The sequence below is a fragment of the Mus caroli genome, unplaced genomic scaffold (genome assembly GCF_978045245.1).
Source record: "Mus caroli unplaced genomic scaffold, Mus_caroli_1 scaffold_10, whole genome shotgun sequence".
Taxonomy (NCBI): domain Eukaryota; kingdom Metazoa; phylum Chordata; class Mammalia; order Rodentia; family Muridae; genus Mus; species Mus caroli.
In genome coordinates, this window is record NW_028227265.1 from 107,900,741 (window position 1) to 107,919,967 (window position 19,227).

The following is a 19,227-nucleotide window of genomic DNA, read 5'->3' on the forward strand; positions in this document are numbered from 1 at the left end:
TCAACTCTCATGAAAGAAGCTTTTGTTTGCAGTAAACAATAATCAACACAGAGACAGACCCACAACTTACCAAGGTACTGAAAAGAAAAAGACTTCGGAATGTTCTGGACTAAAGTGAATAAATTCTCTCACAGCCCTCCTTCCAAAAGATCATTGCAGAAGGAGGGCTTTAAAAAAAAAAAACTGTAAGACTCACAGGCAGCAGCTGTCTCCAAGGAAACTGTCTTCTAGACACAGCGTGGTAGCTATACACGTGCACTCAAAGTAGTGGCGACAGTATACACAAAAAGCCAGACCAAACTCCAGCATGAAGAAGAGAGTTGGATATGAGGTTTCACCCCTAGCTGAAGAGCTATTGTTATCAATTTCTAGCTTCCCAGAAGGAATGGTCAGTTTTCTCTATATGCTGAACCCATGACGGGGCCATCACATGGCAGTGGAAGTCCATACACTAAAGTATATTTGGGCAATTTGCCTTGATGGGGGAAAGACACAAGATTGGATGGGAAGGGAAAGGAGAATGTCTCTGGGAAGAGGTGGAACAGGGAATAGGAATAGGATCAAAACTCAGTGTACAACATTCTCAAATAGCATTTAATAAAGAAAAAAGGGTGATGTGCTGTACACCTGAATCAGAGAAAGCAGAGAGCTCATCAGCACAGTCTGATGGTTACTAGCCGCACAGACGTGGCAAAACCAAGTCCAAAGTGACTCTTCCAAGTTTCCAGCTTTGGGGGGCAGCTGCATGTCGGTGCTATACCATATATAGAACCGTGGCGGGAGAGCAAAAAGATGGTTGGGAGTCTGCAGTTGGATTACCAGTTCAAAGATTTCTAGAAGGATCACAGTCAAAGAGCTGAAAATCCTGTGCTTGAGAATCTTCTACCTTGTGGGTGATGGCTGAATGGAAGGAAGGGCTAGCATGGGAGAGTCCTGGGTAAGGAGAGGTGAGTGCCAAAAACCAATAAGAAGTCGTAACCATCACATCTCAACAATACAGTCGGCCAAAAAGGCCTGTGCTGCAATAACACTAGACAACATGCCAAGAGGACACAGGGGAATTGCACAAGGTCCCAACTCTAGAGAAAGAGCTCCAGGCAACTGATAGCAGCTCGGGGGCGGAGGGGAGGGCTTTTCTCCAGGGGGTAGGTTTCAATTCAATCTCAAGTGGCCAGTCCCCCCCACACACACACACAGAGTCACATACACACAGTCACATACATGTAGTCTCACACACACACACTGAGTCACATACACACAGTCTCACACAAACACAGTCACACACACACATGCAGTCACATACATACATTAACACATACACATACAGAGTCACATACACACAGTCTCACATACACACAGTCACATACACACAGTCACACACACACAGTCACATACACACATTCACACACACAGTCACATACACACAGTCACACACACAGTCTCACATACACACAGTCACATACACACAGTCACACACACACAGTCACATACACACATTCACACACACAGTCACATACACACAGTCACACACACAGTCTCACATACACACAGTCACACACACACACAGTCACAGACACACATTCACACACACAGTCACATACACACAGTCACATATACAGTCACACACACACATACAGCCATATACACACAATCATACACACAGAGTCACATATACACATTCATACACACACATACAGCCACACACACACAGTCATATATACACAGTCACACACACACAGAGTCACATATATGCATTCACACCCACACAGAATCACATACATACAGTCACACACACACAGAGTCACATATACACAGTTGCACACACATGCAGTCACATACACACAGTCTCTCACACACAGAGTCTCATACACACATTCATACACACATACACAGAGTCACATACACACAGTCATACACACACAATCTCACACATACAGAGTCACACACACACAGTCACACACACATAGTCACATACACACAGTCACACACACATAGTCACATACCCACAGTCACACACACATAGACAGTCACATACATACAGTCACACACCCCACAGAGTCACATACACACAGTCACACACACATGCAGTCACACATGCAGTCACACACACACAGTCACATATACACAGTCACATACACAGTCTCTCACACACGCAGAGTCATATATACACAGTCACACACACACAGTCACATACACACACAGTCACACCCACATATACATCACATACATACAGTCTCTCTCTCTCTCTCTCTGTCTCACACACACACACAGTCACACATACACAGTTGTGAATTTGAGAGGGAGTAATTAGAGAGGGGTGGGAATGATGTAAATATAGTACTTGTGTAAAGTTCTAAAATACACGCTAATGTAAAAATTTTAGATTAAAAACTATATTTAGAAAGAACACTTCTTTTCAGCAAGGTGAGCACAGACACCTCGCAGGGAGTCACGACTGGTGGGGACACAGACAATAAACATCTAAGTGTGTCAAGCTTACCCAGATCCATGAAGTTACATATACTAAGATAATCTGAAACACGGAGCCAGCAAAACGCTGGCCAAGCATGACTGATTGTTTGCAGGATGGTTGGGAACACACGAATTGGTGACACCAAAAAACAAAACAAACAAACAAAAAAAAAAACATGTTTGTGAGCCCTGTATGAACTGAAATCTCACAATGTCTCATGAACACATTTCCTTTATAATGATTTACACTGTAAAGTATTATTAAAAATCATTCTAATTCAACCACAACTGGTTTAAAAGCATTGCACTAGCTGGCCACTCACTGTCTTTATTGAGCCCCCATTCTACAGCAGATACGGGGACTAGAACACGGAGACATGGAGGTAAGATACAGAAAATCTGTTTACTGAAAATTACAACTCACGCATTAAAAACTGTGATAAAGCATCTTTTCTCCCTCGGAGGTGGGGGCGGGGGCGGGGGTCACTGTTAGTGACAGCCCCAGAACACTGGCCTGGGTAGACAGTGAGCATCACTTAACAGGAAGGCTCTCAGTTCATAGTGTTCCCCATGAATTCCCACTTCCCCAAAGCTGTTTTGGTCTCAGACTGACAGTGCTGGGTAAATCTCTGGGAAATCTGGAACAAGCAATCATGTGCCCTCTGTGTCAAAGGCTGGCCCACAGGCCTGTGAACTTGGATAAAGAAGAAAGCTTTCTGGTGAGATAAATAAAGAAACTGGAGAGTAGCAAGCCTGGCTCTCCTTTTATCCATGAGTAGCAGCTGCCAGAGGGCTCTGGACAATCCACCCGTCCTGTTCCTGAAGAGCAGGCAGTCATCACTGAGAACGGTTCCAAAGGAAGCACATTTCAATTTAAAAACAAAAAGTCACAAGTGACAGTTGAACAAATATTAACTTTTGAAACTCCCGTGTTTACATTTGTGATTTCCCCCTATCTGAAACCTCCCCAGCTGCCCGACATCCTGGTAAACTCTAAAAGAAGGAAATCAATCTAAAGGCAGGATGGGTGTGGTCGTCGGAGGTCGCCTTGAGCTTGTAGCTATTTACGTGTATGCTGCTTAGTCTTTAGGTCACTGGGCAGAAAGGCTTTATGCCACTTGGTACCTTGGTAACACACTTCAAAAGAAGCAGCCCCATGTTTAGGCTCCTGTGTTTGGTTCCTACTTTATAAGGAAGCAAGATGCAAGCTCTGCCCATAATGGTTTGCATACACATCAGCCATTTGGAGGCTCCTCCCTCTTGGGAAAAGATCCCAGAGTCCTAAGTTGGAAACATCCAGTGTCGTGTTCAAAATGCATCATAAATTTGCCTTCTTTAAATTTTATTAGTAGTAATAAGCCAAGAGAAAAGGGATAGCAGAAAGGAAAGTTCAGCATAAACCACTTCTTCCTGATTAATCAAAACCACATGCGCGCACACACACACATCATCTGGGTGAATTAATTCCCACGGTTGTACAGTGCAGCCAACAGAAAGTATGTGAGGAGGGGATATTGCCAGCGGGGTGAAGGACCCCGGGTGAACCCTGCTGCTTCCTAGCCTAGATCACTAACTTCTCCACACTAAGTGTACTTGTGGTTTCGTCCTCTTCGTTGGAGCCGAAGTATCCTGGGAGGTCCAGCATTCTCTGCTCAGCCTCGGTGAGGCGGAAAGAGGTATTGTCATAGAAGGCGAACTCGGGGTGGATGGGGAAGCTCTGGCATTTATCTTTTCTGAAGTGAGAAGGGCTAAGCTGACTGACTTTCTGGTAGCTATCTTTGAGGAAAATGGGGGAAGACTGCTTCCTTGAGGCACTCCTGTGACTGGGGGACGGTCCCCTGTGAGCTCGGTGAGGCTCCATTTTCTCAGCTCCTGCCACCAATCCGGCCTGACGATCCCCTGGGTCCGGTTTCCTCCTGGGATGCCCCACAGTGTAGGATTTGGAGAGTGGACCCAAAGGACTGCTGGTCCGACCTGCCCCTTGGAAGTGCTCTGTTCTCTCTGGAAGCAGGTGGGTACTTCGACTGGGAGGCCGACACCTATCCTCCAGCTGGTCCCAGGTCCTCATCCTGGAACTGTAGGCGGGGACCTGGCGGGGAGTCAGGGCTGACAAACTCCTCTCCCGGAAAGGGCGAGACTGCTTGGTTTCATGAAAACTAGCAGTCCTCCTGAAGAGGGAACTTCTGGAGTGGCACCTCTCCGATGAGCCATCTCTGCCACCGGTCGACCTTATCTGCGACTTGCGGATCAGGGTCTGGCTGGGACTGACCGCACAGCCAGGAGGAGGCACAATGCCATCCAGCCTGGAGGGAGGCCTTTCCCCGGTACCTGCCCCAGGCTGGTCCAGAAATGGAGATTTGATTCGGAACTTGCTTGCTGCAGCCTCTTCCGGGCATTCCAGGTCTAAGGGAGGGCTGGCCGTGGCATCCACTACAGTGTCTGTCAGGGGGCTCTGAGACACGTGGTACACTTTGGTGGTCTCAGTCAGCCCTTTCTTCTTCATCTCCTTCAGCTGCTGCTGGGCAAGGCGGTAGCTAAATAAGGGTGGGATGATCTTCTGCGCGTTGGACTGGAAGCTCTCACTGCCCGAGGCCTCATCCTCAGGAGGCGCTGACGCACTGCACCTGTAAGTCAATGGGATGCCCGTGTCCCCTGGGCTTCCCCTAGGTCCATCACCCGCATCCGAGAAGCTTCCTCGAGGCTCACTCAGCTCGCAGATGTTCTCTTCATCCGAGTTCTTCCGGAAGCCAGGGGAATGAATGGAGTTGTGGCGAGCAGGCGTGCTGCATTTGGGGGCTCGGCCGAACCTCCTCCAGAGAGTGATGAGCACCGTGGCAAAGATGATGAACAGGCACAGGGAGATCCCTGTGACGGTCACCACGTTGTTGGACTTCACCGGGTCCTGGGGTGGAATAGGCGATGGGCCTGGTGGACGGAAAACTTGAAAAAGAAAAAAAAAGTTAAAACAAAATATATTCTCTTATGTTGATTTCTCTGCGTGGTTTTAGGGCCTAAGCAGTTGCCCCAGGTAGAGCAATAAAAGCGGAGGGAAAGAACCAAGCACTTGGATTCATGCTAAGAGCTGAAGGCAAACAAGATGAACAGTAAATTGAAAACCCTGCAAAAACAGGGACCACAGAAATGAGGCTGCAGGGGAAGCCACGACCGAGAGACCTCTGCTCAGTCACTCCTGCCAAGATTCTCCCCGCTTATGAGGATGGGGATGTGGGCTAGCTATAATTAAGCGTACACGCGGGGAACCTTTAGGTACAAAACTCAAAACCAGATTCATGTAAACAGTACCTAACCTTTCACAATTAGCAAGACTCGCCGAGGAAAACAGTGACTATTAGACGGGTAGTACATCACTTGGCCCATTCTGACATCCAGAACCCATCCTCCCGAGAGGGAAGCATCCTGAATTTCTGCTCTCCACTGTCACGACCCTTCCCAGCATCCAAATGGAGGTGCTGCCTTTATATCTGAACTCTACCGTGTGTCTCACAATCAAGGCGTTTTGTGAAGGTACAGAGCCCCCACAGAGTCTCAGCCTGTATTGCCTGAAAACCTGATTCGGATTGCCACTTGACCTCACTGCCCCCCACCCACGCCCATTGCTGTCCACTAGGTCACCTGTCCCTTTTTCTCTATGGTCCTACGTGTTTTGTCACCTCATCCACTCCCAGCGTTTCTCTTGTGCTTTTCTACTGTCTCCAGAGCATACCTGATTACTGACTCTTCACACTCCATCTCTCTTCAGAGGGAGCCTCATTTGGGTTCCTCGTCGCAGATGAAGAAGCCTGTCCACCCCACAGAGTGACTCCCCAACCCTTTCAGCTGAAAGCTGTTACACATGATAGGTCTGTTTGTTTGTTTTTTTTAAATATCGGGCTCTTTTTTTATTTGTATGTCTGTATGTGCACATGTGCACGTGAATGCATGTGTGTATGCATGTGCACATACGTGTACTGTGTTCCTGTGATTATGTGTGCATGCACATGAGAGATGGTGCCCTCAGAGGGCAGGAGAGGGTTCAAATTCCTTGGAGCTGGAGCTATAGGAAATTGTACTTCAGGCCTCTGCAAGATCTGATTGCCAATTCGATATACTTCAGAGGGTGAAGCCTCAACGGAGAAACTGCCTCCATCCAGTTATCCTTAGGGCATGTCTGTAGGTCCCAGCCCACTTCGGGCAATACCATCCTTGGGCAGGTGGACCTGGTCTGTATTAGAAAGGTAGCTAAACAGGAACCTGGGAGCAAGCAGGTAACAGCACTCCTCTGTGTTCTCCACTTCGGTTCCTGCCTCCAGATCTCTGCTCCGTTTTCCTCAGGGGTAGGCTGTAATGTGTAAGATGAAATAAACCATTTCCCACCCTAGCCTGAAGCAAGAGTCCATGTTAAAGGACCTAGGCATGTGAATTCTCAGCTGATGCACCTAATGTCTGAGCAAAGTTAGAGACAACTCATGGCTACGCCTCTGCTCTTCTGCAATGCCCAACCCCAGGTCCTCATGGAGCTTCTCGTGCCATGAGCACAGCAGCTCCTGCACCTCTGCTGGTCTCTTTCTCACACCTGCAGTGGGAGGGGGTGGGTGCTCCTGGAAAAAGTGGGTCCACCCACCAACGCTCTCTAAGCTGCCCTTTCCCAAGGGGTGACTTCCCTGTGCTGCCTGTTTCTCTGCATGGAAACATGTGCACACTCTACCTTAGAAAGACCTTCTTCAGCCCCACACTCCCATAGCCCCTCATACTCCCTGTCTTCCCGCCCTGCCTAGTGGAAGACAAGTCCACATCTGCTGATCTATCACTAACTTAGCCTCCTGAAGAACAGTTCTTCCTGTGCTCACGAGTGAGCGCCTAACAGTCACCTTATAGTTTAGTCCCATGTTACTGTCTGCCATTTTGTGACTCTTTCAACTCCCTGCCCCTGCTCTGTTTGCTTCAATGATTACAAGTCATTCTATTAGCAAGAAAAACATGAGCAAAACCATCTATATTTAGCATCCATCTAGAGGATGAATCTAGGGTCTCAGACATCTCAGGGCTCTTATCTCTGAGCTACATCCCTAGCTCTTTCTCCTCCTCTCCCGAGAACCCGTGCTTTCTCCTGATGTACCTAATTTTAAGGGACTACACTTTCACAGGCCATTCAGTGGGCAGCATTAGATAAGAGTTCTGGTTTTCATCCTTCATGCCTGTCACTTGTCACATCCAGTTGTACATGCCCCACCTCTCCCTGAATCCCTATTGCCACTATTCATGGGCACTCTACACAGGCTCAACCCTTTGAGACCTATCAGAACGCCTTACTCTTCCTGTCTCCTCCTAGCGCACCAATGTCTAGCTACAGTGAGCTCGTTGTAGCTTTCAGTTCTCTGGGCTGTTTTCTCCGATGCCTTCAGTCACTTTTTAAAAACCTCCCTAGCCTAGCTTGCTGGCCTGAGTGGTACAGTCTCCCTTCCCAAACTTCAGCTCACGCACTGCCTGCTTTGAGAACTGAGCTGTCCCCAGTATAGATTTTCACCCTACATGCTACTGTAGGAAGCTGTGTGTACCTTTATCATTTCAGGCCTTGTATTATATTACATTTCTCTATGTACCTTCCAGGCTGCTGTATCACATTTCAAGACAAGGATGTATCTTGTCAGTAAAGTCAACATATTCCTGGTTCTATTCACAGTTAACTAACCTGCACACAGTTGTGCTCAACAAACCTTAGTATAATTGACTGATTCATTCATTATTAAAAATAACTAGCAAAAGGATCACTATTATACAGCATGGGCTGTTGTACTCTCTCATTGAAGTGTTACATAGCTGTCCTCAGACAGGGACACCAAAGCATTTCCTTCTATAGCCAGTTAAAACTCTGGATCCTTGATTGAGCACCAACAATTGGTGAATGTCTGTTCCCTGATGTATCACTTCCTTTATAGGCCATGATGGCTGATGACAGGGTATAGCAACATTCCTGTCCCACATCACAAGTTGCTTTCTCTGCTCTATTACCTTCTGACTCTGTCTGGAAACTTCAAAACAAACACAACTGGAAAATAGCTGCTAGTCTGGCCCATCCCTGCCATATGTAACCCTTCCTAGATGCCAAGCAAAGGGGATGGCCCTGTCGTTAAGTCAGTCTTTACCTCTCTAGACAGTGGCAGACAGAGAATAGGAAAAAGCAAATACATGGAAAGATAATTTTATCCAACTAATCATTTATCTCAGGCCCTCGGTGTACAAGAAAGGGAACATTTGGTACTTAGCTCTCTTGTTAAGAACATGTGCATTTCCAAACCCCACCCATTATAACAGAAGTTAGATGTCAGGACATGAAATAGAATCATGTTTCTCCCAAATCAACTGCTACTTCCACTTGCTGATGCCTCTTCCAGAAAGCCACACTGACACAAACATAAAGGCAAAGTATTTAAGACAGGCAGCTTACTGTGGAGTTGGTACTATTCCTTTGGATCCCTCATTTTGTGACCCTGGGCAAAGCACTTCCATGTGCCCAGAGCCTTCCTTTAGAATGTGCAGGGTGTAGAGTCCTGAGCATTGTCTCTTGGATGTTTGGAGACATCAGATTCTGTAGGTGTATTATTTGCACAGAGTTTACATACATCCTCTTGCTCCTGAAGACATTCTTAGGTCACCTATATTGCCCATTATAGTACAAAAGTTGTATAACTAGTTGCCATACTGTGTTGTTCACACAATAATGATAAGAAAAATGGCTGGGACTGGAGAGATGGCTTAGCAGGTGAGGGTACTATAGAGGAATTTTATAATTCAGCAACATGGCTGCTCTGGCAAGGGATCCAAAGACATTCTAGGTCTGTGTAATCTGGCTGGAATGACACACCTTTAATCCCCCTGGCTGGAATACAAACATGCTTAGTACACACCTTTAATTCCAAACAATGTAAGTAAGGCTAGTTTGTAGAAGGAAGCAGCCATGTTTGAAAGTAACATCTAATTGAGGGGCAGACAAAGTGATGAACCAGTGAAAGATTTGACAGACTCAGTCAGAGAGAGGATACAGCCAAGTCTCACTAGAACAGACAGGAAAGAGAGGCAATTTAAGAGAAAAAGGTACAGGAAGCGGGGGAGGGGAGAGAGGAGAGGCAGTAACCAGGACAATTTTACTGAGACAGGTTGCAGGTAAAGATAGAACATGCCAGAAAGTGAGGAGGGGCCAGAAAATTAGAACAGATTACCAAAGTTGAGGTCAAGCAGAACAATTCACTCAGAAGCCAAGAGAAACTGGATTGAGAAGCTTAGAGGATTTTGAGCCAGAACAGCTGAGTTGAACTAGCCAGTCAGAGTTCAGAAAGAACTAGAAAGGGTGAGCTTATTTAGCACAATTGTCCAAGAAGACAATTACATCTGGTGGATAAAAGATACATTTACAGGGCACTTGCCACAGGCACTGACAACCTGAGTTTAACTTCCAGAGTCCACACAGCAAAAAGAACAAATGTCTGGAAATTATCCTATGACCTCTACATAAGTCCCATGGCACATGCATGCACTCAAAAGTTCATGTACATGCAAAAATTTTAAATGTTAAGAAAAGAAAAAAATATCTTTACATGCTCAGATGCAATTTCCTTTGAAGGGTTCGAGTCTTTTTAAAGAAGATGGGGTTGCTGACAGTGAAAAGAAGAGACTAGGCTAGGGTTGCAAGAAGAAGACAAATTGGAGAATAACATTTGTCAGACTCTAAAGCAAGGGAGACAGGGCCTACAGCACTGGCTGAAAGACAAATAACAAGAAAGAACTTCCAAGAACACAGGTGAGGGCACTAGGAAAGGCTGCTGGATGCCTACGGTTTTAGCTCAAAGGTTCTCTGAGATCCAAACACAGGAAAGCATCTAGTTCCTTCCAATCCCCAAAGGACAAAAACTAAGAATGCCTTTGAATCTGGAAACAGAGCATATGAGAAGGTGGGCCTCAGCAGAGGAACTTTATCTAAAGGTCAGGACCACAGCAAAAGCTGGCCAACCAACCAAGCTGCTTCTCAGGGGGTGGCTGGTGTGAGGAAAACAAGGAGCCGCCGCCATCACTGTAACCATGAGTAAGTGCCATTCAGCTCCATGGAGAAAGCAAACCTGGCTCCGACAATTGATCATCCTCTTCACAGACCACTTACATCAAATACCCTTAGAGAACCTCCCAGGAGAGACCTTGATTATGCTTAGAAAGTGCAGAAAAGTCCAGTCCCTGTGGATGGCAAGAAAAAAAATTCCTACCCCCTCCTCCCAAATAGAATTGGTAATAAATAAGCTTAGGCCACTGAACAGGGGCAGGGGGTGGGGATGGGGAAACAACTGCTTCATTTTGACAGTTGACAGTCTCCGTGCTCCCTTTGTGCAATCTCTGAGATGACAGGTAGGGGAGACACAGAGGGAAAAATTACAGCTACAAGCAGAGCATGGTGGCTTGTCTGCAACCCGAGCATTTCAGGGGCTGCAGCGAGATAAGGATTCAGGACCATCCTGAGCTACAGAGTGAGATTCTGCCTATCCCTACCAAAAAACAAACAAACAAACAAACAAACAAACACACATCTGATACCAGCCAGATGAATCAACTGGTAGAGTACCCGTTGCCAACCCTGAGAGTCTGCACTCTATCCTTGGACTCCACATGGATTCCTAAGACACTCTCTGTATTTTTTTTAAAATGACTTAAGATGTTGGTATCTTTAGACATATTTCTATGTCACTTCCAATATTAAATCCTGTCATCTCACCAGCAAGTTACTATCCCAACTACTCCAGCGTCTCAGACACTGCTAAGTACAAAGCCAGACAAAGTACAGAGTACAAAGTACAAAGTACAGAGCAGCAAGCTTCCTCTGAACAGAACGGTGGTTGTTTCCCAGACAGGCCTGGCTGACAGAGGCTCTGAGGAGTGACTGAAAGGAAGCAAGAACACCTACCAGCACACTCCTCCAGGGAGCATGGAGAGGTCTCTGAGGACATTCCAGAGCAGCTGGGTCTGGAGGGGAAAGAAGTGACACACAGGCGGCGACGCTCTCGGACAGCATCCCCGCACGTGGTGCTACACGGGCTCCACGGCTGCCATGGTCCCCAAGTTTCTGCAAGGATATAAGTCACGCTTTTAGTGCTAATTCATTTGAGAATTGGGATTTAACTGCACCCAAATGAAGCAGCAAAATTCAAAGCTCTGGTTTTAAAAGGTTCTAGAAGTTAAAAAAGAAAATATTCTTGCAGATGTAAAATTCTATGTTGGTCTTCATCTCAAAACGAAGAAAAGCTGTAGAGTCTATAAAATCTTAGCTAGTCCTAGTGTTCTTGCAACCCACCAGAGAGCTGAGGTCAAGGGGGCAAAGGACCAGCCTACAGCAAAAGGAGAGCCAGGTCCCTCCAAGGAAAGGGGGGCTGCAAACTCCTGTCTGCCTGGGACAGAGTGCAGGACCTGCCCACACAAAACTCATCAGAGTACATCTAAAATGCACTGAATCACTGAGAGAGAAGGATGAAAACTCACAGCCCCTGGGCACAAGATAAGAGGGGGAATTTGTACCCACTCAGAGCCTCTTCAGGGATCCCACCAGAAAGACTGGGGACAGGCGCAGGACCAGATAAGCCTCCTTACGGCGTGTGTGTGTCAAGAGGGACTAAGTGACAGTAACAAAAAGACGTACAGCCTTACAGATCCTTCCTTCCATCTCCTCTACGAACATCAGCCTCAACCACTGAGGAAAACAGCAAACTGTCATGCTGAGAGCACTTTCTGGGGCCAACTGCTGCCGCAGACTGGAAAGAAAGAAGCTCCCTGACTTGAGGGAAGGGCTGAAAATGTCCTGGGCTCACACGATTCAAGGCCTTGACCTACTACAGATCATAGAGACCTGCTTCTATGCACATATGAAAATGTACCACTGCTGTAAACTGAAGAGACTAGCAGAAATGCTAAAACCTCAAAAATACAGATATGAAGATGAACAATGCCTTCCACTAGATCCCAGTATAATAGGCACATTTAAAGAAAATAAGTATGAATGCAGGGAACTAGAAACAACTCGACGGAAACGCAAAGATATCTCTAAGTAGAATACGTGCCCAACAGCACATGGTAGGAATCTGAAACACACCCCAACCCCACCCTGTGCACACATGTTGGGAGGTTTGACTGAATGGAAAGTATTTAGGTCCTCAGGGCTCTTCCAACATGACCAGTGCTAATTTCAACGCAAAGGACTCGTGATGTGCAACTCTTCTTTTTTGCTGTTTCCCCTGATGTCATGGACAGAAGGTCCTCACCACATCTAGATGCAGGCTCCTTGGCTTTGGACTCCCCAGGATCTAGAATTAGCAATAAACCCCAGTCCCTTATACATTATCCAGACTTGGGTATTCTGTTGGTATATATAGCACCAAGCTGCATTAGTTAACGAGGGGTATGGTGTGAGTGAGAGAAGCCCAAACACCTGTGGATAACCAGAAGACATCAAACAGAAGCTCACGAGTGGAAGTCTGGAAGGCTACGACAGAATAGGAGAGAAAAATCACCTGAAAAGATATGTCTTAAGACTATCCAAAATTAACAAAGATACTAGAGGATAAGTTCAGGATGTTCAAAAGAGATCAAGTCGGCAAACATTCAAAAAGAAAAGAAAAAGAAAAATAGAGAAACATGGGTCACTAAGAAGGCTTGATGGATAAAGGTGCTGGTCGCGAAAACTGGAAGCCGGAATTCCAACCCCCAAACTGGGGTAAAGGTAGAAGGAGAGAACAGACTTCCAGGATCATACACAAAGGTCCAGGCAATTACACACACACACTCTCTATCTCTCATATATATATGAGATGACTCTCTCTCTCTCATGATATATATATGTGTGTGTATATATATATGCATATATATATATATACACACACATATATATACGAGATGGCTCTGACTCTGCCAGGAATATCACCTGCTGCCAAGCCTGGCAACTTAAATTCAATCCCCAGGACCAACTTGGTGAAAGGAAAAGCAGCAAACTGGCACAAGCTGTCCTCTGATCTCAACATCGGTGCTCTGGCATGATCTCACACACACACACACACACACACACACCATACATGCAATGTAAGTTTTTTTATTTTTAAATAAAAAATCTGGAGCATTGGCTCAGCATTCAGACTGCACACTGCTCTGCAGAGCACCTGGTTCTGCTCCCGGCACCCACAAGTCACAGCTGCCTTGAACCCCAGCTCCAGAGGGACCTGAAACCTCTGGTCTCCAGAGGTACCAACACTCATGTCCACTACAATACCCCCCTGGCCCAAGCATGCGTACACACACACTCCTATCTTTTCTTTAAAAAAAATATTCAAACTTCTGAAAACTGAAACCAGGCAGGAAGTTTTGAAGACTGTGGCTGGGAATTGTGAGGAAGAAGATGGAGATGCAGCACACACTGAAGAAGATGGAGATGCAGCACACACTGAAGAAGATGGAGATGCAGCACACACTGAAGAAGATGGAGATACAGCACACACTGAAGAATGACAAAATATTATGGCTGAGTTCTCGTCGCAAACTATGCGAGCCACAAGTGGAGTCCAGGGAATTCCACACTCGGTGAAAATTATCTCTCAAAAATAAAGACAAAGCAGCCTTTTCCAGGCAAACACAGGCTAAGAGAACTGATAACCAACAAGCCTTCAGTACAATAGGGCACATAAAGACAAGCCTTACAACCAAAGGGAACAGTTCCAAACACAAGTCCCAGAAAGACAAAAAAAAAAAAAAAATGCTTATTTCTTTGTGTTGGTGCAAAACCAAACAAACAAACAAAAAATCACAGGTTCTAAAATACAACTAAGTCTAAACTGGAATTTTACCAGGGCTATAGGATTAAAACCACAATCAAGCAAAGCACATGACAACTGCCAAGCAGTGAACGGGAGAGGGGAACTGAGAGCGTTCTACCAAACATTTACCTCGTGGATGGAGCAATAGCTGAAGGCACGTTAGAAACAACCTTAGTGTTACACATAGGAGCACACAAACTGAACAGCAGTAATTGTCAGGGGGTGGGGGTGGGGGTGCATGTATATACGCATGTGTGTGCTGTCTGAAACCCAAAACTTTATTTATATATACACATGTTAAATATACGTAATACATAAAAGCATGTAGGCTAAAAGTAAAAGTGTAGAAGAAAATCTACCCCGAGAACACTGAAAGAAAACGAGTGTCCATATTAACAAAAGACAAAACTGCCTGCAGAACCTGAGATACTCCCTGGATACAGAGGAACATCGCTGGACAAACAAGCCAGTTATTCTTAACAATCCTAAAGGCAGAGCCACGTATAAACAGAACTTCAAAATACACACAGAACTCCCCCAAACTCCACCCCTGCAGTCCTGGGAAATGCAAACCAGAGCCCCTGGCATGCTCTACCCCTGAGCTGTGTCCTCCAGTCAGAAAGCTGTTGATAAATTCAAACTACTCTTGGAAAAAGATATGAAGTCACTGCCACACATAATAACTTGTTTCTTATTGAAAAGCCATCCAAATTCTTCTCCATCCATACCCACCCAACTGCAATAGCTATCAGATCATGCCAGCACTACACATCCTCATGGACGAAAGCTTCTGCCCCAACTACAGGGATGCAAAGTACTACAAAAACACAAGGAAAAATTTGTAGGGCAGGTGTGCTCTCAGGGGAGCCAAGGGGTGAGTCATGGAATCTGAGTTCGTTAAGGTAATTAAGTCTCTGGGGATTTTTCACAAGAGTCTGAGCATTACAAAGGAGCACCACGGACCAACATCAACTGCGATGTGGTAATGATATTCCACACAGAGGTCCAACGGAACACAATATTGGTTCTGTGCCTCTCCGATCACACTGCAGTGCGTCCTGGGGAAGAACAATGGCCGGGCTTTGTCTGCAAGGCTCCGGAGCAGCTCATTCACTGAGTGCCTCGTGCCTGTAAAGCTCTGGGAATCTCCTGTGAAAGTCTCTCTGTGTTCACCTCACGTGATTTGTTCTCTAAAAATCCACTGAGAATTCTATTACTATACAATCTGATAGAAAATTCGATCAACGGACAGTTGATTTATCCTTTTCTCGAGTTCATGATTGATACCACGAAACGGAGAGTTACGAAGGACAATAATTCTCTTGTGTCTCTAAGCATACCAATGAAAGCCCAAGCTTGTTAAATTGGATTTAAAAAACATGACCCAACTAGATGCTGTTTAAAAAAATATGTTTAAATATTTGTAAATATAATTTCTTTAAATACGTAAAGTCATTTGTGAGAGAAAACCAACAATTCCCATAGTGGGAACCAGAAAAAGGAAATCAATTTTGATAAAAACATGAATCTTAATATATATATATATATATATATATATATATATATATATCACTTTCAAAGGTCATGTTTGGGGCTTAATGGGCCTGAATCTTAACCCATCCCCAACACCCATGTTAAAGCTAGGCATGGCCACTCCTGCCCATAACTAGTACCAGCATTGGTAGAAACAGACAAATCCTGAGAGCAACCTGGTTAGCCATCCCAGCTGAAACTGAGCATCGGATCCAGTGAGGGACCCTAGTTCAAGAACGGGAAGAAGGTGGAGAGTGAGAGAGGAAGACTCTGGAAAGAGGCACCTTGTGATAAAACCCACCAGCCCTCACACATATGTGTGACACACATTGGCATCCACCAGGCAGATGCCGTGATGTTCTCTTTGAAAGCAAAGGTATGGCTCCAACAAAAAGTCAATATTTAAAGTAAAGGCTTTTTGTTTTGTTTTGGTTTGGTTTGGTTTTTGGTTTTTGGTTTTTTGAAACAGGGTTTCTCTGTGTGGCTGTTCTGGAAATAGCTCTGTAGACCAGGCTGGCCTCAAACTCAGAGACCTGCCTGCCCCTGCTTCCCGAGTGCTGGGAAAAAGGTGTGTGCCACCACCATCCAGAACTTTTTTTTTTTTTTTAAATCTGTTTCTAAATAGAAATCGCTAAATAGGAATTAGCTCAGCTCACACCATTGCATACACTAGCAAGATTTTGCTGAAAGGACCCAAATATAGCTGTCTCTTGTGAGACGATGCCGGGGCCTAGCAAACACAGGAGTGGATGTTCACAGTCAGCTATTGGATGTATCACAGGGCTCCCAATGGAGAAGCTAGAGAAAGTACCCAAGGAGCTAAAGGGATCTGCAACCCTATTGTTGGAACAACATGATGTACTAACCAGAACCCTGGAGCTCTTGTCTCTAGCTGCATATGTATCGAAAGATGGCCTAGTCGGCCATCAATGGAAAGAGAGGCCCATTGGACTTGCAAACTTTATATGCCCCAATATAGGGGAATGCCAGGGCCAAAAGAATGGGAATGGGTGGGTAGGGAAGTGGGGGGCGCTATGGGGGACTTTTGGGATAGTATTGGAAATGTAATTGAGGAAAATATGTAATAAAAATATAAAAAAAAAAAAAGGAATTAGCTCAGCTCAACTAAAACAATGATAAAACTTACCTAGAAAAAATATTTAAACACCTTATGCTTCAGATCCCTGAAAATATTAAACAACTTTGAAGAAAATTCTCTAAAATGGGGATTCTTTAGACACCTATAGTTCAGAGATCACAACGAGGAGCAAGGTGACCATTGTTCCAAACAGCTGCTCTGTGTGAATGAAGGGTTATATTATCTGGTCCTCTTTAGGTGGCCATAGATACATACATTCTTAAAACAAGCTTCTTTGGCCAGGTAAAATGCCTGTCCAACTACCACAAGAGAAATCGATTCTGAAGGAGTCAAGTTTGTCTGGCGTGTGATAAGGAAAAAGTAGGCTTGCTGCTAAGACCATTTGAAGGACTGAAGCTGATGACATTTGTAAGACACTGTGCTCCAGGGACCAAGGTAACTGAACAAAACATACTTAGAAGAAAACCTCACACACTTTAGTGAGAATCATGGATGCCTGGGGAAAGCAGATAGATTTTCTTTGCACAGAGCAAGGCTTACTTCTATTAAACGAATCATGCTCCCCCGACCCCCACTGCCCCCAGCCATTGCACATAGAAACAGTTACAGGTTTTCCAAAAGGGCCTCATAGTCTAGGATGAGTCTGGAAGTAAAACACCAGGATGGTTTCCAAGCTGAAAGCGTCTTGTTGTCTTCTGTAGGAGCTGGCAGTACAGAAGGTGACACAGGCTGGGCAGTGGTGGCACACGCCTTTAATCCCAGCACTTGGGAGGCAGAGGCAGGTGGATTTCTGAGTTCAAGTCTACAGAGTGAGTTCCAGGACAGCCAGGGCTATATAAAGAAACCCTGTCTCGAAAAACCAAACCCCCCCCCCCAAAAAAAAGAGAGAGAAAAGAAAAAAAGAAAAAGGAAAAGAAGGTGACACAGGAAAGTGGTAAAAGTTACTTGTTAAACTGCTTAACCTCTGCTTTTCGATTGTCTTCTGGTGCTGGGAACAGAACTTGGGGCAGACAAACCTCTGATGAGCCAGATCACACCCCTGACAATCCCTGCACACAGCTTGGTGCTCTGAGTCTTCATTCAACTATCCTGAGCAAAGCACTTCACTTTTCTGTGCCCTCACTTCCTTATCTCTAAAACTGACACTACAATGAGCCTAAGAGACTGACAGGATCATAAGGCCAGATGCAAACGGCATTGAGGACAGTGCCAGGGACAAACTAATCACGTAAAGACTGTGAGTCCCTTTTGGCAACACCAAGACCGCTACAAAACCTCTGATCTACAATGGTGATCTGTCTGCAAGATCTGCTGTGTGACAGTGACACAGGTTTTTTGGGATTAACCAACCAGTGTCTTACTTGATTTAAGATTCACTCCATGAGATGGAATCATACCTATGCTGTCCACCAAGAACCTGAGACCAGATAGGCTAGGAACCTGGGGGCGGGAGAAGGGTGATAGCAATAAAAGGACTCCTAATGACATTCTTCTCTGATCATTGCCTTGCTCAGCCATCATCAGAGACACTTCCTCCTCCAGCAGATGGGAACAAACACAGAGACCCACAGCCAGATGATATGCAGAGAGTGAGCTAACTCGGAACACTTAGCCCTTAAGTGGGATGTCTCCATCAAATTCCTCCTCGAAGAGCTATAAACTTTGCAGAAGAGATGAAAAGATTCTAAGAGCCAGAGGAGCCAGAGGGACATGTGTATCTACACATGGACAGCAGGACAGATGCACATATGAACTCTCCAAGACTGTGGTAGCATGCACAGAGCCTGCACCAGTCTACACCAGATGGGGGTCCCAGAGCTGAGAGGACAAGTGGACACATGTCCCCATCCCTAACCCATATGCCATCTCTAATTGATAGCCACTTGCAAGTAGAAAATTAGTTTTCTCCAAGGGAGCCTAACTAGCCCCATGCCCCGCAGTAGATGACCAACACAAAAGGAACTCAGTGACCTCTTTAGAGGGTCTTTATTTCATAATGTTAAGTTGGGGTATTTCTTTTAACCTTACAGGTCCTTTGCATGGCTTTCAGTTTTATGTTTTAATGGGATTCCTATGTATGGGTATCTGTGAGTCTCTTAGTCTTTTTCTTTGGTTCTCTCTTCTGTTTGGTTTTTTTTTTTTTCCTGTTCCAATTTGTTTGTTTTTGTTTTACACTATGTTATTTTATTATTATCATTCTTTGCATGCAGGCTTGTTTTCTAATGAGAGACAGAATGGGTGTGGCTCTGGAGGGGAGGGGAGGGGAAGGGAGGGGAAGAGGAATTGGGA

General features: G+C 45.4%; 1 protein-coding gene across 3 annotated transcripts in view; it reads right to left on the bottom strand.

Annotated features, from left to right (window-relative positions):
- Positions 1-1,911: 1,911 nt before the first annotated feature.
- The window catches only part of Thsd1 (thrombospondin type 1 domain containing 1), a 34,854-nt gene continuing 17,538 nt past the window's right edge, over positions 1,912-19,227 (bottom strand). For 2 of the 3 annotated variants that reach the window (XM_085844102.1, XM_085844103.1), the window contains exons 4-5: positions 11,417-11,575; positions 1,912-5,412 (exon numbers count right to left, since the gene is read on the bottom strand). In XM_085844102.1, the coding sequence (XP_085700228.1) occupies positions 4,034-5,412; positions 11,417-11,575 (1,538 nt within the window). In that variant the 3' untranslated portion in view covers positions 1,912-4,033. The remainder of the gene's footprint in view (positions 5,413-11,416; positions 11,576-19,227) is intronic. The other variant, XM_085844104.1, reaches the window with a different exon arrangement.